We start from the raw sequence: 23,544 nt of genomic DNA on the forward strand, positions 1-23,544 counted from the left end.
TCAGACTGAACTTAATATAAGATGGGCTTATGCCTTTTTAGACAATGAATTTTGTTTTATTACATGGTTGCACATTCTAATTTGATAAATTATTTTTTAGACGTTGTGTTTTCTAAAACAATTTAAATAGACTTTTAAATTCAATTTTGATCAAAGTTTTTTGAATTAAAATCACAAATTATTTATCAAACTAACAACTTATAACAAAAATATAATCATTCTGCATAAAAACTGTGTTGTTATATTCAATTTTTTATTCATCAAAATCAGGTTTATGGGCCTATTTGAACCATTTTACAAAACACAGGGTCCAAAACATAATTTTTTAAAACAGAGTCCAAACAAGTAATGAGGCAAAACACATGGTCTAAAAATATATAAATCCTATTATTTATTTATTTATTTGTTATCGTAATCTCCTTGAATCCTACTTTTTTTTTTCAAGTGAAATGTGTCAAAATATAGCAGTTAGGGCTGTTCGTAGTGCAGGTAGTGTGGTTTTTCTTTAATTTTTTAGATTGCACCGCATATGCAGTTTGAAAAATTTTTCAAACTGCAACCCGCACCGCATAGACCTCAAACCGCATAAACCGCACCGCAAAAATGCGGTGCGGTGTGAGCGGTTTATACATATCGCCAAATAATTTAACAATTAAATATTATAATTAAGAAAGATTCATAATAAATCTCATAACCATAGAGTGTTTAACAAAATAATTAAATGTACAACAAGCTAATAAACTTTAAGCAAAATAATAAAAATATAACAAACTAATAACAAATAAAAATTTTAATATAAAAGTAAATATTATTTTAATTAAGGAGGAATATTTTTATATTGAAGTAGAATATGTGTTAGCATCCTATGAAACATTATTTTTTTTTTTTCTAGATATTGTGTATATTATATTATACTATATGAATATTTATGCATTAACTTTAAATGTAGTAAAATTGAAAAAAAATAATATAAAAAAATTATTATATATAATAATGCGGTGCGGTGTGGTTTGAACCGCATTTATAAAATTTAAAACCGCAAATCGTACCGCATCGCTCGGTTTGGCAAAAATACAAACTGCAATCGCACCGTGAAGGGTTCTAAACCACAAATTGTGGTGCGGTGTGGTGCGGTTTAGGCGGTTTGTGCGATGTGGGCGGTTTTATGAACCCATAATAACAGCCCCACTAGAGCTGAGCATCGGTCGGTTTTGGCGGTTTTTTCATATTATTAAATCCAGAATTCGATTTTCAGTTCGGATTGGTGCAATCCAAAAATCAACTAAACAAACCAGTTAAAGAAAAAAACCAACTGTTTTAGATCGCGATTTGGACGGTTAAACCGACCAAACTGAAGTTTTTTTTTTTTTTTTTTGAGAAAGTTTTAGTTAAGAAAAAACTAAATTTTTTTATTGTTGGAATCCATTTTTGTGCGTTATTAAAACATAAATACATAGAACATAATTACATTCACAAATTTGAAAGTTTGAAACATAATTAAAAGTCCATAAACATAACATAACCTCAAATCACAACACATCATCAAAAGTCCAATACTCCAATGTCTATTGTCCAATCCAAGATACAACCCAATTAAAACCAAAAGCCTACAACCAAAAATCTCAACACATGGTTAAAGTTTAAACTTAAAGTCGAAAGTCTATAGTCCATTACAATACAAATTAAATCTAAGTCTAGTTGACTAGAACAACCCAAATCAAGTTCAAAAGAGTAGATAGAAAACAAAGTCCAATCCAAAATCTAGCATTCATTTCATGGCCTGCATCAGGCAACCATGACCACCTGCTCCTAAGACAAAAGAAAGAATAAAATTATAATGTATGACACATGCTACATGATACTTTTAAGAGAAATAAAGCTACTAAACTACAATATTAGAATTCAACTAGTTACCTTGAGATTTCAATTGTTCTTATCGGTCCCACTCCCGCTCCCAGACCTACTGCCAAGATTCTCAGGTACATAGGTAATACACAAGTCATCACCTGACAAATCTTTAATTAATACAAATAATCTATTATATATATAAAATTTATTTCAATTAGAATAAGCTATTAAGTAAATAAATACCTGGAAAAACTTGTTCACATGCCTCTAAACCATCAATCTCATCCATGTATTGTCGAAGCACAACAGGCTCTTCAAACTCACAAGTATACCAATTTTTAGAACAAATCAAAGCCTCCACCATCCTCGGGGATAAGGAGCTCCTAAATGAATTTAGGATTCTTCCCTCAGTAGAAAAAGCTGATTCAGATGCTACTATAGACATATGAACTGCCAATACATCTTTTGCCATGCGCGCAACTATTGGATACTTGAATCCATTTTGTTTCCACCATTGTAGAATATCAAGGGTAGGATCAAGCTTCTCACGACGATCACTCAAGTAGTATTCAAGATCATCTTCTTCAATGTCATCACTAAGTTGTAGTTTCCCTTGAAGAAATGATTCTGTAGTGGAATTGATAATAGGTTGAGATTGTTGAGACTGAGATTGAGATGGTTGAGCTTAAGATGACTGATATGGTTGTTGTTGTTTATTAAAAGCATACAACTGTGCCAAAGCATTTGTCCCAACTTTATCATTTTTTTTAGCCTCACTTGGAGTGTACACAAATTTGAAACCACGATTCACAACCTCTAATTTATACCTTGGATCAAGGATATTGGCAATAAATGTCAACATATTCAACTTCTCAATCCTTCCCCAGTACTTGTCATACTTTCGTTTCATACTAACTGACATAGCTCCTAACAAAGTATCAAGATTAGAAGCCATAGTAGTTAAATCAGCTTGAACCTTCAAAATATCTGGAAGGAATAGATTGGATGTGACATATAATGACCCACTAAATCGATTAGTAAGATCATAGAATCTCCTCAAAAAGTCAACAAATACAACTGTTTTATCCCAGTCTAGGTTGGTTGGTGGGCCATCTATTCTTTCTTCATCAAAGTACTTTGTGTAGTTCGCATCTGCTTCCAAATTCTCAAAAGCCTTCTTGAATTTTATAGCAGATTCTAACATCAAGTAGGTGGAGTTCCACCTAGTAACCACATCCAAGCATAATAAGGATTTTGATTCAATGTTTGCATCCTTGCAACTTTCTTTAAATCTTTTCAGTCTAGTTGGAGATGACTGCACATATCTCGCCGCATTTTGAATGCTTGAAATTACATCATTCAACTCTTTCAACCCATCAGTTACTATCAAATTCAAAATATGAGTTGAACACCTCTTATGAAACATTTCGCCATTCAATGGAATGGTATTGTCTTTGTCCAACAAGTGCCCCTTCAATTTTCTAAGAGCAACGTCATTTGAGGAGGCATTGTCAACCATCACTGCAAAAACTGAGGAGATACCCCACTCATTAAGACAATTTATCAACTCTTTCCCCACCAAGTCCCATTTATGGCTAGGAACTTGGATAAAGTTGATAATTCTCTTCTGCATTTTCCAATTATCATCTACCTAATGTGCGGTCAAACACAAATAACTAATATTCTGGATTGATGTCCAACAATCGGTGGTCAACGACACTCTGTGCTTCACCAAAATCAACTTCAACTCTTTCTTCTGATCTAGAAACGCATTATAAATATCTCTTGCAATAGTAAATCTTGATGGGAACTGAAATGTGGGAAAGAAATGTTTAATGAGCTTTTGAAATCCTTTTCCGTCCACGTGCCTAAAAGATAACTTATTCATAATGATATATTCAGCGATCACTTTCCTAACAGTATTTTGATTAAACCTTAGTGGCAGCCCACTTGAAGTGACTTCTTCTTCATTGCAGGTTGTTGTCTTTTTAATGAATCTATCCATAGTTAATTGTTGCTTCTTACTTTGCTCAACCCAGTCACTGAAAAGACACTTCTTACGTTTTCTCTCCACATGTGCCCATAGTGTGCTAGTCCCATTCAACTTTGTATCAGCCGCATAATCGGTGCCACAATAATTGCAAGCAGCCCTTAGCTTCTTAGGATCACGATCAGGCAACATAGTGTAATGATCCCACACATTCGATGTTTTCTTTCCAACCCTTTGCTTCTTTTCTGGTCGTTCAACCTCTTTCTCCTTTTCTTTTTCATTATCCTCTTTCTCGGTCTCTTTGTCTTTTTCCTTATCTTGATTTTGTCGATCATTCCTCTTCTTTCGTACGTTCTCTTTTTTCCTTTCCTTCGCTTGTTCTTCTCCATCAGAACTTGACAAATTAGTTTTCACATACTCCAACCACTCCCTTATCATATCTTCTAAATTTTCCTCGTTGTCCATGTTAATGATCTATTTACATATTTATAAACACAATTTCAGCAACAAATATAAGGCATAATCAAGTGAGTTCATGAAACATTATTACTAATTTTTTTATATACTAATTTGAACCTCCAATTTTTAATAATTACAATTAAACATCATCTTTTATTGCACCCAAAACCCAACCTCTCTATCAAAACCTCACACTCTCTCTCACGGACCTATATTGCACCAAAACATTACACCAAACCATATCAATTATAAAGTTATCAACCTAATGATCGCACAAAATGCCAAAACTAAAACATACACAAAATAAACAATGAAATAATAATAAACATACACAAAATTAGAACACCAAATAAATCAATAGATAAAAAAAATGATATGTATCAATCACAATGGTACTACATTACTTGTCTATCTGTAAAGTCTAATTGCATATAATCATTGGCAGGACAAGAAGATCAAATACTATTTCCCTAAATATTTTCCTAGCTAAAACATGTAGTTAAATACAAGCAGAAGCTTTAAACCCCTACCTGGGTGCTGATGAATTTATAACATGTTTTTACTGAACTTCAACTTCAGACTACTCTCTCACCAAACTACTTAAGCTAGCTTTGATTTCAATGAAATTTTTGGTCTACTTAGTAATCTAAGAGTTCAACGTAATGCTTTATTTCTCTTTACTGCTGTGCTGATGATATCTTAAGTTTCTCCATTGAAAATTGTGTTATATTTAATACTAGTGTTTTTTTTTTTTTTGCTTTGAAAATGCAGTATTGTGATGCCCAATAATGCTCATTTCTCTTCCTATACTAATTGCTATTTTGCTTATAATTGGATAATACTTTCTATAAGGTTGTTAATTATGGTAATCAGAAGAAGCAGGTAATTCGGAAGTTCTAATCCAAATCGTACGAGTCTTTCTCATTTTATATGGTTTTAACTTTTTACAATCATTTCCATCTTTTGTAATTGTTCTCGAGTGAATGTTGTTTTTCAAATACAACTATTAAAAATTTTTGTTACTCAAGCTTCTTTTCTGCACATGGAAGAAGAAAAAACAAAAATGCAGAACAAATGGAAAGTGAAGAGGAAAACGTATTTCAGCAGTTGAAAGAAAAAAATAGAGAAAATAAGAGTAAACACTCCCAGCTAAAAAGGTTAGTTAGGATGGAGTACCTCTCGAGTGTTTGAGCTTGGAACCGAATCAGTGTGGCAAAGCTCCGTGTCCGTGAAGCAGTTGCGTGCGTGGGTCGTGGTCGTGCGGCTGGGCCGTGCTGCTGCCACCGAGTCGCCGACTGGTCGATTGATTCGTTTGGGTTGGGAGGAGAGTGAAACAGAGAGGAAGGAGGAGATGAGAGATGAGATGAGAGTGATGAGAGTATACGATAGAGAGAGAGAGAGAAAAAGATTTGGTGCCCTAAGTTATTTTCAGGTTTTTTATTTTTATTTAATAATTTTAATAATTAATAATTATATAATATTATATTTATACTGTTCGGTCGGTTTCAGTTCAAACCGGTCGGTCCACACAAATTTTTCAAACCGACCAAACAGTGGCGATTTGTGTCGTTAACGGTTTTTTCGGTGTTCGGAAGGTCGGTGTACACGGTTTTTTTGGTTTTTCAGATTTTATGCTCAGCCCTAGCCCCACCCTAGAATTTTGCAATTATTTATGTTCAAATAAGAAATCTATTTTTTTTAAATATGAAATCTATTGGGAAATTTGGCTATTTATGCATAATGTAGGTGCATATATAAAAAAAAATATCATTCTTTAACATCATTCCAAAATAATGCTACTATTTGTTTGGTTTCCAAAAATACCCTTATCATTTTTTTAGCCTCCATCCTCTTCGTTGTCTCTCTCTCTTCTCCCTCTCTCTTGGGTCACCTTTATTCCTTGGAGTTATGGCAACCACCACCAAACCATCATCACCACCAAATTTCTTTGAAAAAACATCTACAACTTTGGCATCCTCCTTTATTTTTTTCTTCTTCTCTCTTAAAGTGTCCATGGAGATTAAAATAAAATGCCCCATGATAGTTTTTGATGATGTAAAACTTAAAACTACTAAAAGTTCAATTAAGACACTAATTTATGCATTTCGAATAGATCCGTGCATGGTTTTTTGGGTTTTTTTTTGCAATATTTTTGAAATTTTTTAGATCTAAGACGTAAAAATTTGCAAAAAATCTAATATACCTTGATAGACCTCGATGTACCTCGATGCACAGCTCGATGGGCCCTTAAAAATCATGATTTTCATTACAAAAAAAAAAACCATTTGCCTCGATAGACCTCGATAGGCCTTGATGCAAATCAATGAAATTAATGGAAAATGCATAGCTTTTCACTCTGGTGTCCGTTTGAGGTGATCTTTTTTAATTTGGGTATTTTCTTGAGATCTACATGTCTGGGATGTGTACACATACATTTGGGAAGTTGAAAGTTTGAAAACATACCCAACTTTGAAAATATAAGGGTATTGTTTTGAACTTTGGTGTGTTTTCAAGCTTTTCAACTTCCCAAATGTGTGTGTGCACATCTTAGATGTGTAGATCTCAAGAAAATACCCAAATTTAAAAAACAAATCACCTCAAACAGACATATGAGTGAAAAGTTATGCACTTTCTATTAATTTCATTGATTTGCATCGAGGCATGTCGAGGCCTATTGAGGCAAGTAATTTTTTTCATGAAAATCATGATTTTAAGGGCTCATCGAACTGGGTATCAAGGTACATCGAGGTCTATTTTAAAAATCATGATTTTCATGAAAAAAAAACCATATGCCTCGACACACTTCGATGCCACCTCAATAGGTTTCGACACACCTCGACGCAATTCATAGAAAGTGCATAATTTTTCACTCAGGTGTCCGTTGAGGTGATTTTTTTTAATTTGGGTATTTTCTTGAGATATATACATCTAAGATGTGTACACACACATTTGGGAAATTGAAAGCTTGAAAACACACCAAAGTTCAAAACAATACCCTTATATTTTCAAAGTTGGGTATGTTTTCAAACTTTTAACTTCCCAAATGTGTATGTACACATCCCAGACGTGTAGATCTCAAGAAAATACTCAAATTAAAAAAAATCGCCTCAAACGGACACCCGAGTGAAAAGTTATGCACTTTTTATTAATTGCATTGATTTGCATTGAGGCCTATCGAGGCAAGTGATTTTTTTTTTCATGAAAATCATGATTTTTAAGGGCCCATTGAGCTGGGTATCGAGGTACATCGAGATCTATCGAGATATATCGAGTTTTCTACAAATTTTTACGTTTCGGATCTTAAAAATTGCAAAGAAAAAACCAAAAAATCGTGCACAGATCTATTCGAAATGCATAAATTAGTGTCTTAATTGAACTTTTAGTTGGTTTAAGTTTTATATCATCAAAAACTATCATGGGGCATTTTATTTTAGTCTCCATGGACACTTTAAGAGAGAAGAAAAAAATAGAGGAGGTTGCCAAAGTTGTAGATGTTTTTTCAAAGAAATTTGGTGGTGATGATAGTTTGGTGGTAGCTGCCATAACTCCAAAGAATAAAAGTGACCCGAGAGAGAGAGAGAGAGAGAGAGAGAGAGAGAGAGAGAGAGAGAGAGAGAGAGAGAGAGAGAGAGAGAGAGAGAGAGAGAGAGAGAGAAGAGAGATGGAGGCTAAAAAAAATGATAAGGGTATTTTTGGAAACCAAACAAATAGTAGCATTATTTTAGAATGATGTCAAAGAATGATATTTTTTTTATATATGCACCTACATTATGCATAAATACCAAAATTTCCCAATCTATTTAAATCTAAAAAATTAATATTTTTTCCACAAAAAAATAATAATATTTTGATCGTCGTGCTGTAAAAACTCATATTAAAGTTAAGCTGGATGTTAATACTTTGATGGATATTAAAGTTAAGGCAAGCCTCAATTTCAGTTCTATGATGGTTTATAAAATTATAATGCTAGCCTCCATGTTACATCAATATTATTTTTTATGTCAATTGTGTATATTTATAGAGTTAGATTAAGGTTGAGAAATCATCGAAACTAACCCTAATATAATAATTTTCAAGTTATGACAGTCAAAATATTAATTTTTTAAATTAAAATAAATAGTATTTAAACATAAATAATTACCTATGCAACTCGATTATCACTTACAACTATATTTTTACAAAATTACAACATTAGTTGTATTTATAGCTAATTTTATTTTTACTCAAGATCATATGGACTATTTTATTAAGGATTGCAAGGCAGATCCCCATCATTAAAGACTTAAAGTCTCATATAGCTCATGAATATACCAGCTCAGCAATATTCATGGTATGGTCCATACATAATCATAGCATAATGGTTATATAAAAGTTGTTATAGGTTGTTATAAATTATTCCATTAATTGTTACAATTCTGATACGTATAAAAAGCTAATAGGCTAATGTAATTCTATAATGATTCCCTTTACAGTATAAATATAATACACAAACTCTAAAGTTGAGCTGACTTGTACAATCTTTCACTCCCAAATATTCATTTTCTATCTTGGTTTCAAAGAACTTTTATAGGCCTCCGTCGTTACGTCTTCTCCTGTGTCTGCCGACACTGTCGCCCCACACTCCATTGGCACCGCCGCTTTTGGTGTTGCTACCCTGGCTCCTGTTTCTTCGTCTACTGCTTGTTCTAGTTATGGGCTCTCCCCTGCTTCGGTGTCTCATTTTGGAGCACTCTTAGTCAGTCCATTGTGCTCAAGTTTGATCGCACCAACTTCACTCTATGGAAAATAATGGTTTCCACAGTCATTCGGACCACCGTCTTTTTTTTTTCTTAATGGTTCCAACTCGTGTTTGAAAACATTTTTGCCCTCCAATTCTGCCTCTAGTGATGCTAATCTCGGCTCCCCTCCTCAACCCAACCCTACTTTTGAGTCCTGGATCATTAATGACCAGGTCCTTATGGGCTGGCTGTATGGCTCCATGACGGAAGTCATTGCCACCAAGGTCATGGGTTGTACCTCCGCTGTTGGGTTTTGGCGTGCTTTAGAGACACTTTATGGTGTCTACTCGAAGGATCGGCTTGACGACACTCGCACTAAGTTTCAAACCACTCGCAAGGGGAGCTTAACCATGTTAAGTACCTTCGACAGATGCGCAGCTGAGCCGATGTTCTTGCGCTTGCATGTGACCCTTACCCTGACTCCCATTTGGTTACTAATGTTTTAAATGGTTTGGATCCAGAGTATCTTAGACTCAAAAGTAGGGTTGGGATGAGGAGGGGAGCCGAGATTAGCATCACCAGAGGCAGAATCGAAAGGAAAAAATGTCGTCGGACATGATTTAGAACCATCAAGAAAACCAAAATGATGGTGGCCACGAATGATTGTGGAAACCATTATTTTCCACAAAGTGAATTTGGTGCGATCCAACTTGAGCACAATGGGCTGACTAAGAGTGCTCCCAAACGGAGACACCGGAGCAAGGGAGAGCTTATAACTAGAACCAGTAGTAGATGAAGAAGCAGGATCTAGGGCAGTAGCACCGGAAGCGGCAGTGCTAGTGGTGTGCTTTAGAGACACTCTATGGTGCCTACTCGAAGGCTCGGCTTAACGACACTCGCACTAAGCTTTAGACCACTCGCAAGAGCAGCTTGACCATGCTGAAGTACCTTCGACAGGTGTGCAGCTAGGCCGATGTTCTTACGCTTGCAGATGACCCTTACCTTGACTCCCATTTGGTTACTAATATTTTAAATGGTTTGGATCCAGAGTATCTCTCCATTGTTGTTCAGCTTGAGGCTCGCTCTGCTCTCACTTTTCCTTAGCTTCAAGACACATTGCTTTGTTTTGATAGTCGTCTTGAGCGTCTCAGTGCTCTATCCTCTTCGTCCAAGCTCTTGACGGACCTCCCATCACCTACTGCCAATCTTGCTGCCAAGTTTCCTTCCCACTCTCAAGAATCGTGGCAGTGGTTCCCATGGGTCTTGTGGCAGGGGCTAAAGACAATCTAGCCCGCGTCCCACTTGTCAAGTCTGTGGTAAATATGTCCATTCTGCGGTCGTGTGTTACAATCAATTTGACGAATTGTTCACTAGAACTGATCCTCAAAGCTCTCCATCTTCTCACGCCTCAAATACTTCGGCCTTTGTTGCATCCCCTGATATGATTGATCATGAGGCTTGGTTCGCTGAAAGAGGAGCTAGTAATCATCTTACTTCTGATGTGAACAATTTGACCCAACATTTCCCGTATGGTAGTAAGGATAGACTCACAATTGGTGATGGAAACCAACTCTTGATTTCTAATGTCGGTACTGGTTGTTTATCTACTACATCTAATAAACCCTTATTCCTTAACCATCTCTTACATGTACCACGAATAGCTAAAATTTTGATTAGTGTCTCTAAACTTACTGCCGATAATAATGTGCTAATACAGTTTCATTCAAATTGTTGTTTTGTGAAGGACAAGGACACAAGGAGGGTGCTGCTGCGAGGGACACTTAAGGATGGTTTGTACCAACTCGACACTACCACACTCACCCCGTCACCTTCCTCACCATCCATGGCTGCTAATCTTACTGAGTCTAACTATTTTGCTGGTGTTTCTGGTGTATCACGGTCAAATGTAAATCGATTTGTGGTCGATGAGTCTTTATTTCCATAAGTGATGTTTGGCATAGGTGTCTAGGCCATCTGTCGTCTAGAGTCTTGAGGCAAGTGATGTCTTCTTCTAATGTAAGAGTTTTTTCAAATGGAAAACAATCCTTTTGTGATGCTTGTTAGTTGGGTAAAGCTCACTCACTTCCATTTCAGACTTCCAATAGCAGAGCCAATAACATTTTAGAACTTATTCACATTGACCTTTGGGGTCCTACACCAGTAAACTCCAACACAAACTAAATGGTCAGTATGGTCAGAAAATGCAGCATGTTCAGGGGTGCATACCTGATGGTCCATTGCCATGAAGGAGTTGGAGTTGGATGATGCTACTAGCGAGGACACACGTGCTGGAGTATGAGCTGATGCCAAGGCCTCTGAGAAGGAATTAGCAGATGCACTTGGTGGTATATGTGAGGAAGGAAAAGGTTAATTAACCCAAGAAATGGGAGAGTCCGAAGCTTGTTTTTTTGGTTGATATGTATTTAAGAACCTAGCCTTGAAATGGAACTCAACCTAAATGAATTTGACACTATGTGAGATGCAAACATGACCAGTTGAGCTCAAGCATTTATACCATTTACATGATTCACTAAACCAAAGATGGGCACACTTCAAGGACCTAAAAATGAATTTATAGCCAAGATAGGGTCTAATGTAAGGGCAACAAGCTGCTCCAAAAACTTTAAGTGAGTGGTAATCAGGTTTCTTATGAAAGATCACTTCATCGGGTGATTTATGTTGTAACACTGAAGTAGGCAGTCGGTTTACAAGATACATAGCTGACTGAAAAGCATCTACCCAATATTTTAAAGGCATGCTTACTTGAGCTAAGAGAGTTAGCCCCATTTCGACAATATGTCTGTGTTTCTTTTCCGCTCTTCCATTTTTGGCGGAGGTATGAGGACAAGAATGTTGAAGAATAATGCCATTTTCTTGCACTATCTTCTCAAAAGACAAATACTCGCCCCCCAATAAAATATTATAGTCTTAATCTTCTTGTCAAATTGGTCTCAACAAGAGTCTTGAAGTGAATAAAGGCTGCTAAGGCATCATATTTTGCTTTTAGTGGACAGAACCATGTGAACCTACTAAAATCATCTATAAAATGAATGTAAAAATGATAGTTTGTGTTGGATTTTACTGGTACAAGACCCCAAGGGTCAGTGTGAATAAGTTCTAAAATGGTTTTGGCTATGCTATTTGAAGTCTAAAATGGAAGTGAGTGAGCTTTACCCAATTGACAAGCATCACAAAAGGATTGTTTTCCATTTGACAAAACATTTACATTAGAAGAGGACATCACTTGCCTCAAGACTCCAGACGATGGATGGCCTAGACGCCTATGCCAAACATCACTTATGGAAAGTAAAGACTCATCGACCACAGGTTGATTTACATTTGACCGTGATACACCTGAAACACCAGCAAAACAGTTAGACTCAATAGGATTAGCAGCCATGGATGGTCAGGAAGATGATGGGGGTAAGTGTGGTAGTGTCGAGTTGGTACAAACCATCCTTAAGTGTCCCTCATAGCAGCACACTCCTTGTGTTCTTGTCCTTCACAAAACAACAATTTGAATGAAACTCTATTAACACATTATTATCGGCAGTAAGTTTAGAGACACTAATAAAATTTTTGGCTATTTGTGGCACATGTAGGAGATGGTTAAGGAACAAGGGTTTATCAAATGTAGTAGATAAACAACCAGTACCAACATTAGAAATCAAGAGTTGGTTACCATCACCAATTGCGAGTCTATCCTTACCACCATACGGGAAGTGTTGGGTTAAATTGTTCACATTAGAAGTAAGATGATTACTAGCTCCACTTTCAGCGAACCAAGCCTCATGATCAATCATATCGGGGGATGCAACAAAGGCCGAAGGATTTGAAGCGTGAGGAGATGGAAAGCTTCGAGGATCAGTTCCCATGAAGGATTCGTCAAATCGATTGTAACACATAGCCACAGAATGCCCATATTTACCACAAACTTGACAAGTGGGATGAATGCCGGATTTTCTTCCACCCCTGCCACGAGACCCATAGGAACCACTGCCACGATCCCCGCGAGAAGAAGAAGAGAAACCATGACTATTAGAGGGACCATTTAACTTCTTTCTTGGCATTGAGGTATACTGAGATGACACAGGCCTTTATCTCACACAGTCGAAGTATGTTGAGGAACTTCTACAAAGATACAAGTTGATCAATTTGAAACCATTCTCTACTCAGATGGCAGCTGGTAAACCACTCTCACGAACTAATGGAGAAAAGCTTACAAATCCCACCGTGTACAAAAATCTACTCGGAGCACTGCAATACTTATGCCATACACGGCCAAACATTGCCTACGCTGTGAACAAGCTGAGTCAATTTCTTCAAGAACCTACAACAACACATTGGAGTGGAGCAAAGAGAATATTGAGATACTTCAAAGGAACTGTGTGATCATGGCTTGCACATTGGGATAAGTGAAAATTTGAGCTTGGTATGATATTCATATGTCGATTGGGCATGTTGCCCCGATGATAGGAAGCCTGTAGCTGGTTACTGCATATACTTTGGAGATACTCTAGTGTCATGGTTGTCCAAAAAGAAAGTTGTGGTGTCACATTCCAGCATAGAAACAGAATATAGAGCACTTGCTCAAGTAGCAGCCGAGATAACATGGATTGAGTCACTACTGCAGGATTTAAAGTTACCTTTGACAACCAAGTCCATCACTTGGTGTGACAACATTAGTACAGCTGCTCTTGCCTCTAATCCAGTTTATCATGCAAGGACAAAGCACATAGAACTTGATGTGCATTTTGTTAGGGATAAAGTGCTTAAGAAAGAGCTGGAAGTCAGATATGTTCCATCAGCAGACCAAGTAGCCGATTGCTGTAGAGTCCAAGAACTTTACTTAGCTAGTTAGATAGTAGTAATAATAGTAATAGTAGTAGTATTTTTATAACTGTGGATTTTGGTTCAGACCGGGATTTAGTTGGACACTCGTAGTAACACTTGTAGATTTTCTAAGTTTAACCTATAGTTTAAGAATATTAATTTTAACCTAAGGTTTGATTAATATGATTGATATTAATGGTGATATTTATTATATTATAAGGCTTCGATAGACCCAATAAGATAGTAACACTTGTCATGTGTATGTTTAATGATAATTAAGTATTTTTTAGGAATAAGTTTATTAAGATCAATATTTAAATATCCTAGGGTCTGTCAGTAGCTTTGAAATCGTTAGAGGACTTAGTCAAGGCTATTTACTCAATTCAAATTAGTCTGAAAATGTGCAATTTCGTGTTTAAATATTCAGCGTATGCCGATATATCGCAGTTATAGGGGGCGATATATCGCAATACGGGGATACGAAAAACACGTAACTTCGCATGACCAACTCGACGAGCCTCGGGCATATTAGCCCAGGCGATATATCGCCTACGAGGGGCGATATATCGACTCCTTTGAATGATTTTTGAATGTTTTTGAAACCGAGCTTAATTTATTCTTTAACCTCTTGATAAGTCCAGCATCTTTCTGACTGAGTCTTCAACCTCTGCTGAACGATAATTCAAATATTTTTCAATTAAACAACCATTATTTTATTCAAGTTAAATTAAGATCTTTTCATTCTTGAACTCTATAAATAGGACCTAGTACCCAGCCATTTATTCATTCATCAAGCTAAGTTCAGAGGCTGCAAGCTGCTAGGTTATTTTTGAGTGCTTAAACACTTGGGTTGAGAATATAAGCTTTAACTTTATAAGCTTAGTAAACACTCGGGAAGTAAGGTTCATAGTATTTTTTGGTTCGAGGTGTAGTTCGGTTATAGAAGCCTTCAAGGTATTCATTATTCTAGTTCATTTATGTGTTATTCTTATAGTTTTCTACTAAAAATCCTAACTCTATTCTGTATTCTTGGTTAGGAAATCTAAGATCTTGAACGTAAGATTTTTGGTAAGTATATTCTCGATGGTATAGTTCATCCATTCTTTTCTTCCCTTTTTCTTTAGTATACTCACCTTTCTTTGATGGTTTTTAGGAGTGTTCCCAAAATCCCAAACCTATTCACATATCCCGGTATTTTTTGTAAGGAAAATAGGATAGGATATTATATGTTATGCTATATGTTATCTTGTGATTTATGTGTTATGTTAACTTATGATTTATGTGTTATGTTATGTATGTTGTAGACTTGGGCATATGACTTGTATAACTAACAAGCCCCAATAAATTTACAGGCATATGACTTGCTTAGCTAGCAAGCCCCACAAATCTAATGGGCATATGACTTGTTTAGTTTAAGAGCCCCAAGTAATAATGGCCATTATAGTATGTGTGACATATGGTTTATGATATGTTTTATTATATGTTGCGTTACAAATTTTATGTATATGGTTTACGTGTTAGGTTTTTCCTTGCTGGGCATTAGGCTCACTCCTTATGTTTATATGTGCAGGAAAATAGCTTTGGTGGCGTGAAAGGTTCTTGGAAGCTTGGGGATGTGTATTGAGGCGGGATGGAATCGATGGACCGAACGTTCAATTCGAGGATGGAGTCTCTTTAAATTTCATATGTATTTTCCGCACTTTATTATGTAATTCATTTATTTAAAATTATGTTATGTTTTTATTTTAAAAACAATGGGATCCCATATCCTACTTTAAATTTTATGCAGTTTAACATTTGTTTTACAAGTTTTTAATGAAGATTGTGATTATTTCACTTGTAAGTTTTATTAAAAATTAGTGTCTATGTATAGCAGTCATTAATGGTCCAAAGTCTAGAGTAGTTGGGTCATTACAACTGCCTCACAAATGGACTATTATTTGAGAGATTTAGTTTGCTGATCTCCAAACTCGGTGTGTAATAATCACCCTTTTGTTTGAGGGGTGGTTTTAAGACCTGAGGTTCCAAAATATACCAGCTCATTGTTCAATATTGGTTGTGCAATATTCGTGGTGTGGTCCATACATAATCATAACACAATGGTTATATAAAAGTTATTATAGATTATTCCATTTATTGTTGCAATTTATCATACGTGTAAAAAGTTAAGAGCCTCATATAATTCTGTCCTTTATAGTATAAATACAATACAAGGCACTAGCTCTAAAACTGAACTGAGTTATACAATCTTTCACTCCCAAATATCGAAATTAGGGGTGTTCGTGGTACGGGTGGTGCGGTTTTTCTCTAATTTTTTTGACCGCACCGCATAGGCGGTTTGAACAATTTTTCAAACCGCAACCCGCACCGCATAGACCTCAAACCGTATAAACCGCACCGCAAAAATGCGGTGTGGGCGGTTTATACCTATCGCCAAATAATTTAACAATTAAATATTATAATTAAGAAAGATTCATAATAAATCTCATAACCATAGGGTGTTTAACAAAATAATTAAATGTACAACAACCTAATAAAATTTAAGCAAAACAATAAAATATAACAAACTAATAACAAAGAAAAAATGTAATATAAAAGTAAATATTATTTTAATTAAGGAGGAATATCTTTAGATTGAAGTAAAATATGTGTTAGCATCCTATGAAATATTATATTTTTTTTAGATATTGTGTATTTTATATTATACTATATAAATATTTATGCATTAACATGTAGTAAAATTAAAAAATATATATATATAATGATGCAGTGTGGTGTGGTGTGGTTTGAACTGCATTTATAAAATTTAAAACCGCAAATCGTACCGCACCGCGTAGTTTGGCAAAAATATAAGCCGCAACCGCATTGCGTGGTTTGACAAAAATACAAGCCGCAACCGTACCGCGAAAGATTCTAAACCGCAAATTGCAGTGTGGTGTAGTGTAAGCGGTTTGTGCGGTGTGAACGGTTTTATGAACACCTCTAATGCAAATATCCATTTTCTATCTCCCCTTAAGATTAGTATGTTTTAATGGTCTTCCTCAATATATGATTAATTTGCTGTCCTTAATTCTTCAGCAACTGAGACATATTTTGTGCCTGAAATGAACCATTGTTGCTTTCTCAAGAAGCACGAGTATACTTAAGAATTAAATCCAAGTACAGCAGTAGCTAAGTAACATTATAGTTGACTCATGTATTGAATTGAAGGAAACCCAAAAATATTTACAATTATACAATCACAATGTATACTGTTACATAAACTACAATCCAATAAACCACCATTAGATACTTGTCAAAATTTTAATGAGGAAAAAGAACTACAGAGAGTCCCAATCTTCTAAAGATCTTTTATCCACTGTTGTGCCTAGCTTTCTCCAAAACACCTGTGGCATGCATGGCCATCGTTATTGCTAGTACTACAATTTACGAACAAATTGTTTTCTACAGACTATTTTGCCTTTTGCGGTGACACAGACAAAAAAAGCTAGACCAAAACCGTTTACACTTCAATAGCTAGAGTGAGAGAGAGATCAAGTTCGCCTTGAGATTTAGAATGTTTCTCATTGATATTGTTTAACATCTGAATCTCCTTCCTTCTCCGTCCTTTTAAGAGCTAAATCAGTGTATGCTACCTCAATGCCATTTTTCATGTACCCATCTTCTCTATCTTCAAATTTTTTTCTAATATAAAACTCCAAGCCTCAGCACCATTTTGTACAAGCAAAAATAGAAAAATTATGTAGTTGCAACTGTATACTACACTGAACCCTTAATGGGTTTAAGTAAATAATGAGTTGTTATCTGAGTTTTAATGCTCTAATCACATGCCTTGAAGCAACTCGTGAAGGGCCTTTTATGAAAATTGCTTCTTGCTGAGCATGTATCTAGTCGAAGTTTTTGTCTTTGACTACCTGAGCATGTCTCCAGTATGTAATTGTGGCCCGCTTAATGCCGGCGATATGCTGAAAGTATTACCATTGCCATAGAACGAAGGATGCCCGAGGGGCATTGGTCTGTCTGGAAGTGGAGGAACCTCGATATCACCTTCCAACATTTTCAGTGCGTCCATAATGGTAGGCCTTAAGGCCACCATCACATGAGCACACAATATACCAACCAGCAGAAATCTCTCCATAATGCTCTTTGGATTCGAATTTACAGAATCCTCGTTTTTTAACAATGAAGCATCCAAAGCCTTTTCTACTTTTCCAGCTTTTACTAATGACCACACCCAATCGGTGATCAAAAATGCTCGTGGGGATCCTGAGGAAGACAAATCAAGAGCTTTCCTCCCACACATTATCTCCAAAACAACAATCCCAAAGCTATAAACATCGCTCTTCTCAGTCAGCTGTCCATAAAGAGCATACTCAGGAGCTAAGTAGCCATGAGTCCCTGCCACCCTAGTTGTCATATGGGACTGTCCTTCCCTGCTTTGCTTTGCAAGTCCAAAATCGGCCACTCTGGCTCTCATATCAGCATCAAGTAATATATTGGTGGCCTTAATATCTCTATGATATATTGCAGGCTTCACCCCATAATGCAAATAAGCTAACCCCTTTGCCACATCTAAAATTATGCTCTTCCTCTGAGGCCATGTCAATCGTGGTCTCTCAACTCCACCATGGATATCCGATTGTAGAAATATATGATCATCCAGATTTCCATTTGGCATGTACTCGTAAACAAGGTACCTTTGGCTTTCACCCTCATTATACTCATTCCCATCAACCACACAACACCCTCTAAGCGGTACAAGATTCCGGTGCTTCAAATTGCTAATAATTTCAACCTCATTGCAAAACTCAGCATTCCCTTGAAAATCAGACTCTATAACTCTCTTTACCGCAACCGAACTCCCATCAGGCAAAACCCCTCTGTAAACCAAACCAAACCCTCCTCTCCCTATAAAATTCTTCTGCGAGAAATTGTTGGTCGCCTTTTCAAGTTCCTCAATCTTAAACCAAATGGAACCAGTATTGGGTCTCACTCGAGGCCTCGACCCCGGCTCCTCCAAATCAAATCCACCTTCCATACCAGCCCCGCCTTCAAAACTTTTACTCCTCCATCTCTTATCATACCAAAAATACAGACCCAACAAGCTGAACATGACAAAAACAGCAACCCCAGCACCAGTTAACCCAAAAACAAGAGGCGCACGGTTCTTACTCCCAGAACCCGCATGAGAATCCACCGACAAGCCAAAGATACACGAAACGGCACCATTACTTTCCGGCCCAAACTCGTTAACTATACCAGCAGCATACAGAATCGTGAAGTACCAACAGTCTTTAGCGTGAGAAGTGTTACCGTCATGAGAGGTCAAATTCGCCTGGACATTTAACCCGGCAGCTACACAACCATCGCAGAGGGTGAGATCTGTCAGGTCAGGGCGGCACGCCGTGTCGAGTACCGTGGTGTGTCCGAGCTGACGGACCCAATCGTCTGAGGACTGAATACGGGCGCATATATTTGGAGTGATCACGAACTGGAGAGGGTCAAAGCAGTACGAAACGGCGTCTTGCGATAGCAAAAGACCATTGGAGGTGGAAAACGACGAGAGCTTGGACTGAAACTCGCCGAGGCAAGAAGCGGAGGTCTGGAAATTGGGGAGCTGGAACTGAGAAGTCTCCTTCAGGTGTTGGGCCAGACCGATGCCGAAGAGGGATAGTAAGGCTTGGCAGCAGGGAGTTTTGGGGTGATCAGCTGATTGGTTTCTCTGTTTCGCCGGAGAAGGAGGAGGTTTGAAATTCCGGCAACTTGTCGTGTTCCAACCGATTCGGAACAAGTAATTTAGATCCATCGGGCAAGCTGTGGAATTTTCCGCCGGCGCCGGAGCAGCCAAGGTAGAGAAAGAAAGAAGTGAGAGAAAGGCGAACCCTAGGGCGATCTCCATTGTTGTTTGTGATTTTGGGAGTTGAATTCTGAATTTAGAGAGAGAAAGTGAAGAAGAAGAATGCAGAGAGGAAAGGAGAAGTGGTTGGACTGGGTGGAGCTTTGGTCAAAGCTCTATGTCCTCTTTTCTGGCGGCTAACTATTGGAGTCCCCCAGAGGATCTACGCGCCTGCGTTCGAACGAGTATCACACGCTCTTGTGGAGAGAGAAATGCACAGCAGTAGATGGACTTTTTTTTTTTCTTCAAGTAACAGTAACGAAAGATGGATTTGTTCTAGCACTTGAATCACCTTCTCTGTTCTATTATTTAAAATTAAAAAATATAATTAGGCTTAGCTTAGTTTTGTAAGATTATTAAAAAATATATATTTTTAAATTTTTTTGGAAAATTAATATGAAAAAATTAATTATATATAAAAAAAATATAAAAAAGTAATAAATATGTAGAATTTTATGATGCAATGATTTAGAATTAGAGAAAACCTGATTTTTTTGTTTTTGATTTTAGAACACAAAATTAGAATACTCATTTGAATTTTATTTTCAAAACCATCTTACCAATAAGTTATTCTTGTAGGTCCCACTGTTTTCAAAATTTTAAAATGATAAAATGAGATTAAGATACTATACCAATCAGTTATTCTTGTAGGTCCCACTGATTGGTTCGTAATTGGAAAACTGCATTTTTCAAAAAGTGTGTTTCTAAAATGAAAATCTAGATTTATAATCTTAAAACACGTGTTTTGAAAATGTGATTGGTTCAAAATCCGTAAACCGTTTTTGAATTTTAAAAAGCTGAATATGTGATTGATAGAGAATCTGAAAATATAAAAAAGTGATAGATTTGTAGGATTTTAGGATATAATGATTTGAATTGGGAGAAAATATGAAAATAATGTTTTCTATTTTGTAGCTTAAAATTAGAATAAGTATTTTGTAGATTAAGAATTTGAAAACAAGCAACCAATCAAGTATTCATGTGAGTCCTACTATTTTTTAAGTTTAGAAATCATAAAATTGAATTTGGATTCACTACTAATCAGGCCTAGTGTTAGGATTGTTTTGGACAATTATATTTTATTTTTAAAAATTAACTTTTAGACTTTGTGTTTTGTGTTTTGTAAAATATGAATAGAAATATCGATTATTTAAACACTCCATTTTGACTGATTACCTGTTTTGAACATTTATTTATAAAAATTAATCTTTGGATTATGTATGTATTCAAAATGTTAAAAATTGGTTATAAAAAGTAAATTATATAAATATATATAATATGTTTTGTGTAAGGGTTCATACCATTTTGAACTTTCTATTTTAGTTGATTACCCGTTCGGACCCTTATATTTAAAAAAATTTAAACCTTGTATTTTGTCAACACGTTAAATTTAGGAATATATAAATAGATTATTTGAACCTTTTATTTTTTAAAATGGTAAAATAAATTATTAAAAATTTATCAAACAAAGAATTAGTATTAAATTTTTAGAAAAAAAATTATTTGATATATATTTAATTATTAATTATTAATTAATAATCATAAATATATATTTTTAAAAATATTGTGCTTCTTTACGTTATATATATAATTTGTTTTGTATACGGGTTCACACTATTTTGAACCTTCTATTTTAGCCGATCAACCATTTGGATCTTTTATTTTAAAAAATTAATTTTGGGACCTGATGCTTTATCAAAACGTTAAAATAAGAAATAGATAGAAATTTTGACCAAGTACTATTTTTGCCTTTTTATTTTTAAAAATTAATTCACAATAAAAATTGATTGAGGGAGATTCAATCTGAAGAGAAAAAATGACTCATAGAGAAATAGATGATGATCGACATTTGGTTGTTGAAACGTTATTAACTTTTTGTTATAATGAATTTTGTATTTATTTAATGATATGTTTGAGAAAATAATAGTATATATGGTTGTAGGAAAATCTATATAAAGTCTTTTTCATTGAATATTTTGGTGTTTATTATATTTATTGTTTAAATTAAAATATAACAAAAATGATTGTTTATTGATAAATGCTAAAAAAAAATCAATTGAGAAAATTAAATAAATGAGAAAATACGAGATGAATAGAAAATATTGATCATATAAATTGTCACCCCATATAATTCATAAGTTGTTTTTTTTACTGTTAATGTTATCTAGATAGATATTTTAGAAAATAATATATGATTATTATTATTAAAAGAGATTGAAAAAAATTAGAAGCCATAATGTAAATCATAATCATGTTTTTCGAAAAGTTGAGACCATACATAATATTATGTTAATTTGAGTCTATTGATGGGAATCTTAATCATCCATTCTTCTAACCTCTTAATCGAAGTTATAATCAAAAAAATAATCTTATACTCATTTGAAAGTGGTCTAATACTGACATGTGCTTGTAACATGCTTTCAAGTCGATCACATTGTACAACAAACCCTTATTCAATAAGTAACGACTATATTTTTTTTAATTATTGCATGCATTAGATTTTTTGATGGTGACAAAAACACATAGTACATTAAGTATAAAATAAATGTAGAGTCCCAGAATGTTTACTTAGTTAGCTAGCTAGTAGTAGTTGTAGTATTTTAGATTTCGTGGATTTTGGTTCAAACCGGGACTTAGTTGGAAACTCTTAGCAATAGTTATGGATTTTATAAGTTTAACCTATAGTTTAAGAATATTAATTATAACATAAGGTTTGATTAATATTGCTGGTTATAAATATGATATTTATTATAACCTAAGGTTTAGATAGAGCCAATAGGAATATGACACTTGTCATAAGCATGATTATTAAGGAATTATTATTTTAATGATAAAATAAGGGAATATAAGACTTAGTCTTCACCAGAAACTGTTAGGGTCGTAGTTTGACCCAGTCAAAGTAGTTATCCAACCTTAATTATGCTGAAAAAGTGCAATTACGTGTTTAAAATAATCACGTATGCCGATGTATCACAGTAGTGGAGCCGATATATCGCCTGACGATGAATACGAAAAACACGTTGACGTTGCACGATCATATGAACGAAGACTCGGGACAAGAGGGCAGTTCATATATCTCCACATAGGGGCGATATATCGCCTATATTAATCATTTTTTTAATTTTAAAAACCAACTTTGACTCCTCAGACCTACCTCTGATAGTTTTGATCGAGTCTTCAGCCTCTGATTGACGAATATTCAATTATCTTCAATTAAATTCATTATTTTTATTCAAATCCAAAAATAAGATTTTTATTCCTAGAACTCTATAAATAGGACCTAGTACCCAGCCCTTTCACTTACTCTTCAGCTGTGATCAGACTCCAAGGTGCTAGTGAGACCATAAGAGTGATATACATTTGGGTTGGGGAAAAAGCTTTACCATTCTTAAGCTTTATAAAACACTTTGGGAAGTGAGGTTAGTGCATTTCAGTATTGAGGATAGACCAATTCATAAGGTCAATAAAGGTACCCTTATTCTTAAGTTGAATCCTGTTTGATTCCTTAGTTTCTTTAGTTTTCATTTAGGTTCTAACTTTTGTTATGGTTTTGTGGTAAGGTTTTTAAGTTCTTTGAACTTAAGGTGTCTTTTCGGTAAGCTTTCTCTTGGTTGTTTAGTTCTATTCTTTTCATCTCTTTCTTTTAAGAAATACTCACTATTCTTATTATTGGTTTAGGAGTGTTCCAAGTCCTGCATTTGTTCTCATATCCCGGTTTTGGTAAGGAAAATATGATAGATTTTGTATGTTTGTATGATATGTTATGCTTATATGTTATGTTTATGTATAATATGTTATGA

At 35.3% G+C, this 23,544-nt stretch overlaps 1 protein-coding gene across 1 annotated transcript; it reads right to left on the minus strand.

Annotated features, from left to right (window-relative positions):
* Positions 1-17,020: 17,020 nt before the first annotated feature.
* Positions 17,021-19,949, minus strand: LOC133782153 (probable receptor-like protein kinase At1g11050). The gene has a single exon (XM_062221360.1). The coding sequence runs from the start codon at positions 19,745-19,747 to the stop codon at positions 17,759-17,761; it is 1,989 nt and encodes a 662-aa protein (XP_062077344.1). The 5' UTR covers positions 19,748-19,949; the 3' UTR covers positions 17,021-17,758.
* Positions 19,950-23,544: the final 3,595 nt, after the last annotated feature.

The sequence above is a fragment of the Humulus lupulus genome, chromosome 6 (assembly GCF_963169125.1).
Source record: "Humulus lupulus chromosome 6, drHumLupu1.1, whole genome shotgun sequence".
Taxonomy (NCBI): Eukaryota; Viridiplantae; Streptophyta; class Magnoliopsida; order Rosales; family Cannabaceae; genus Humulus; species Humulus lupulus.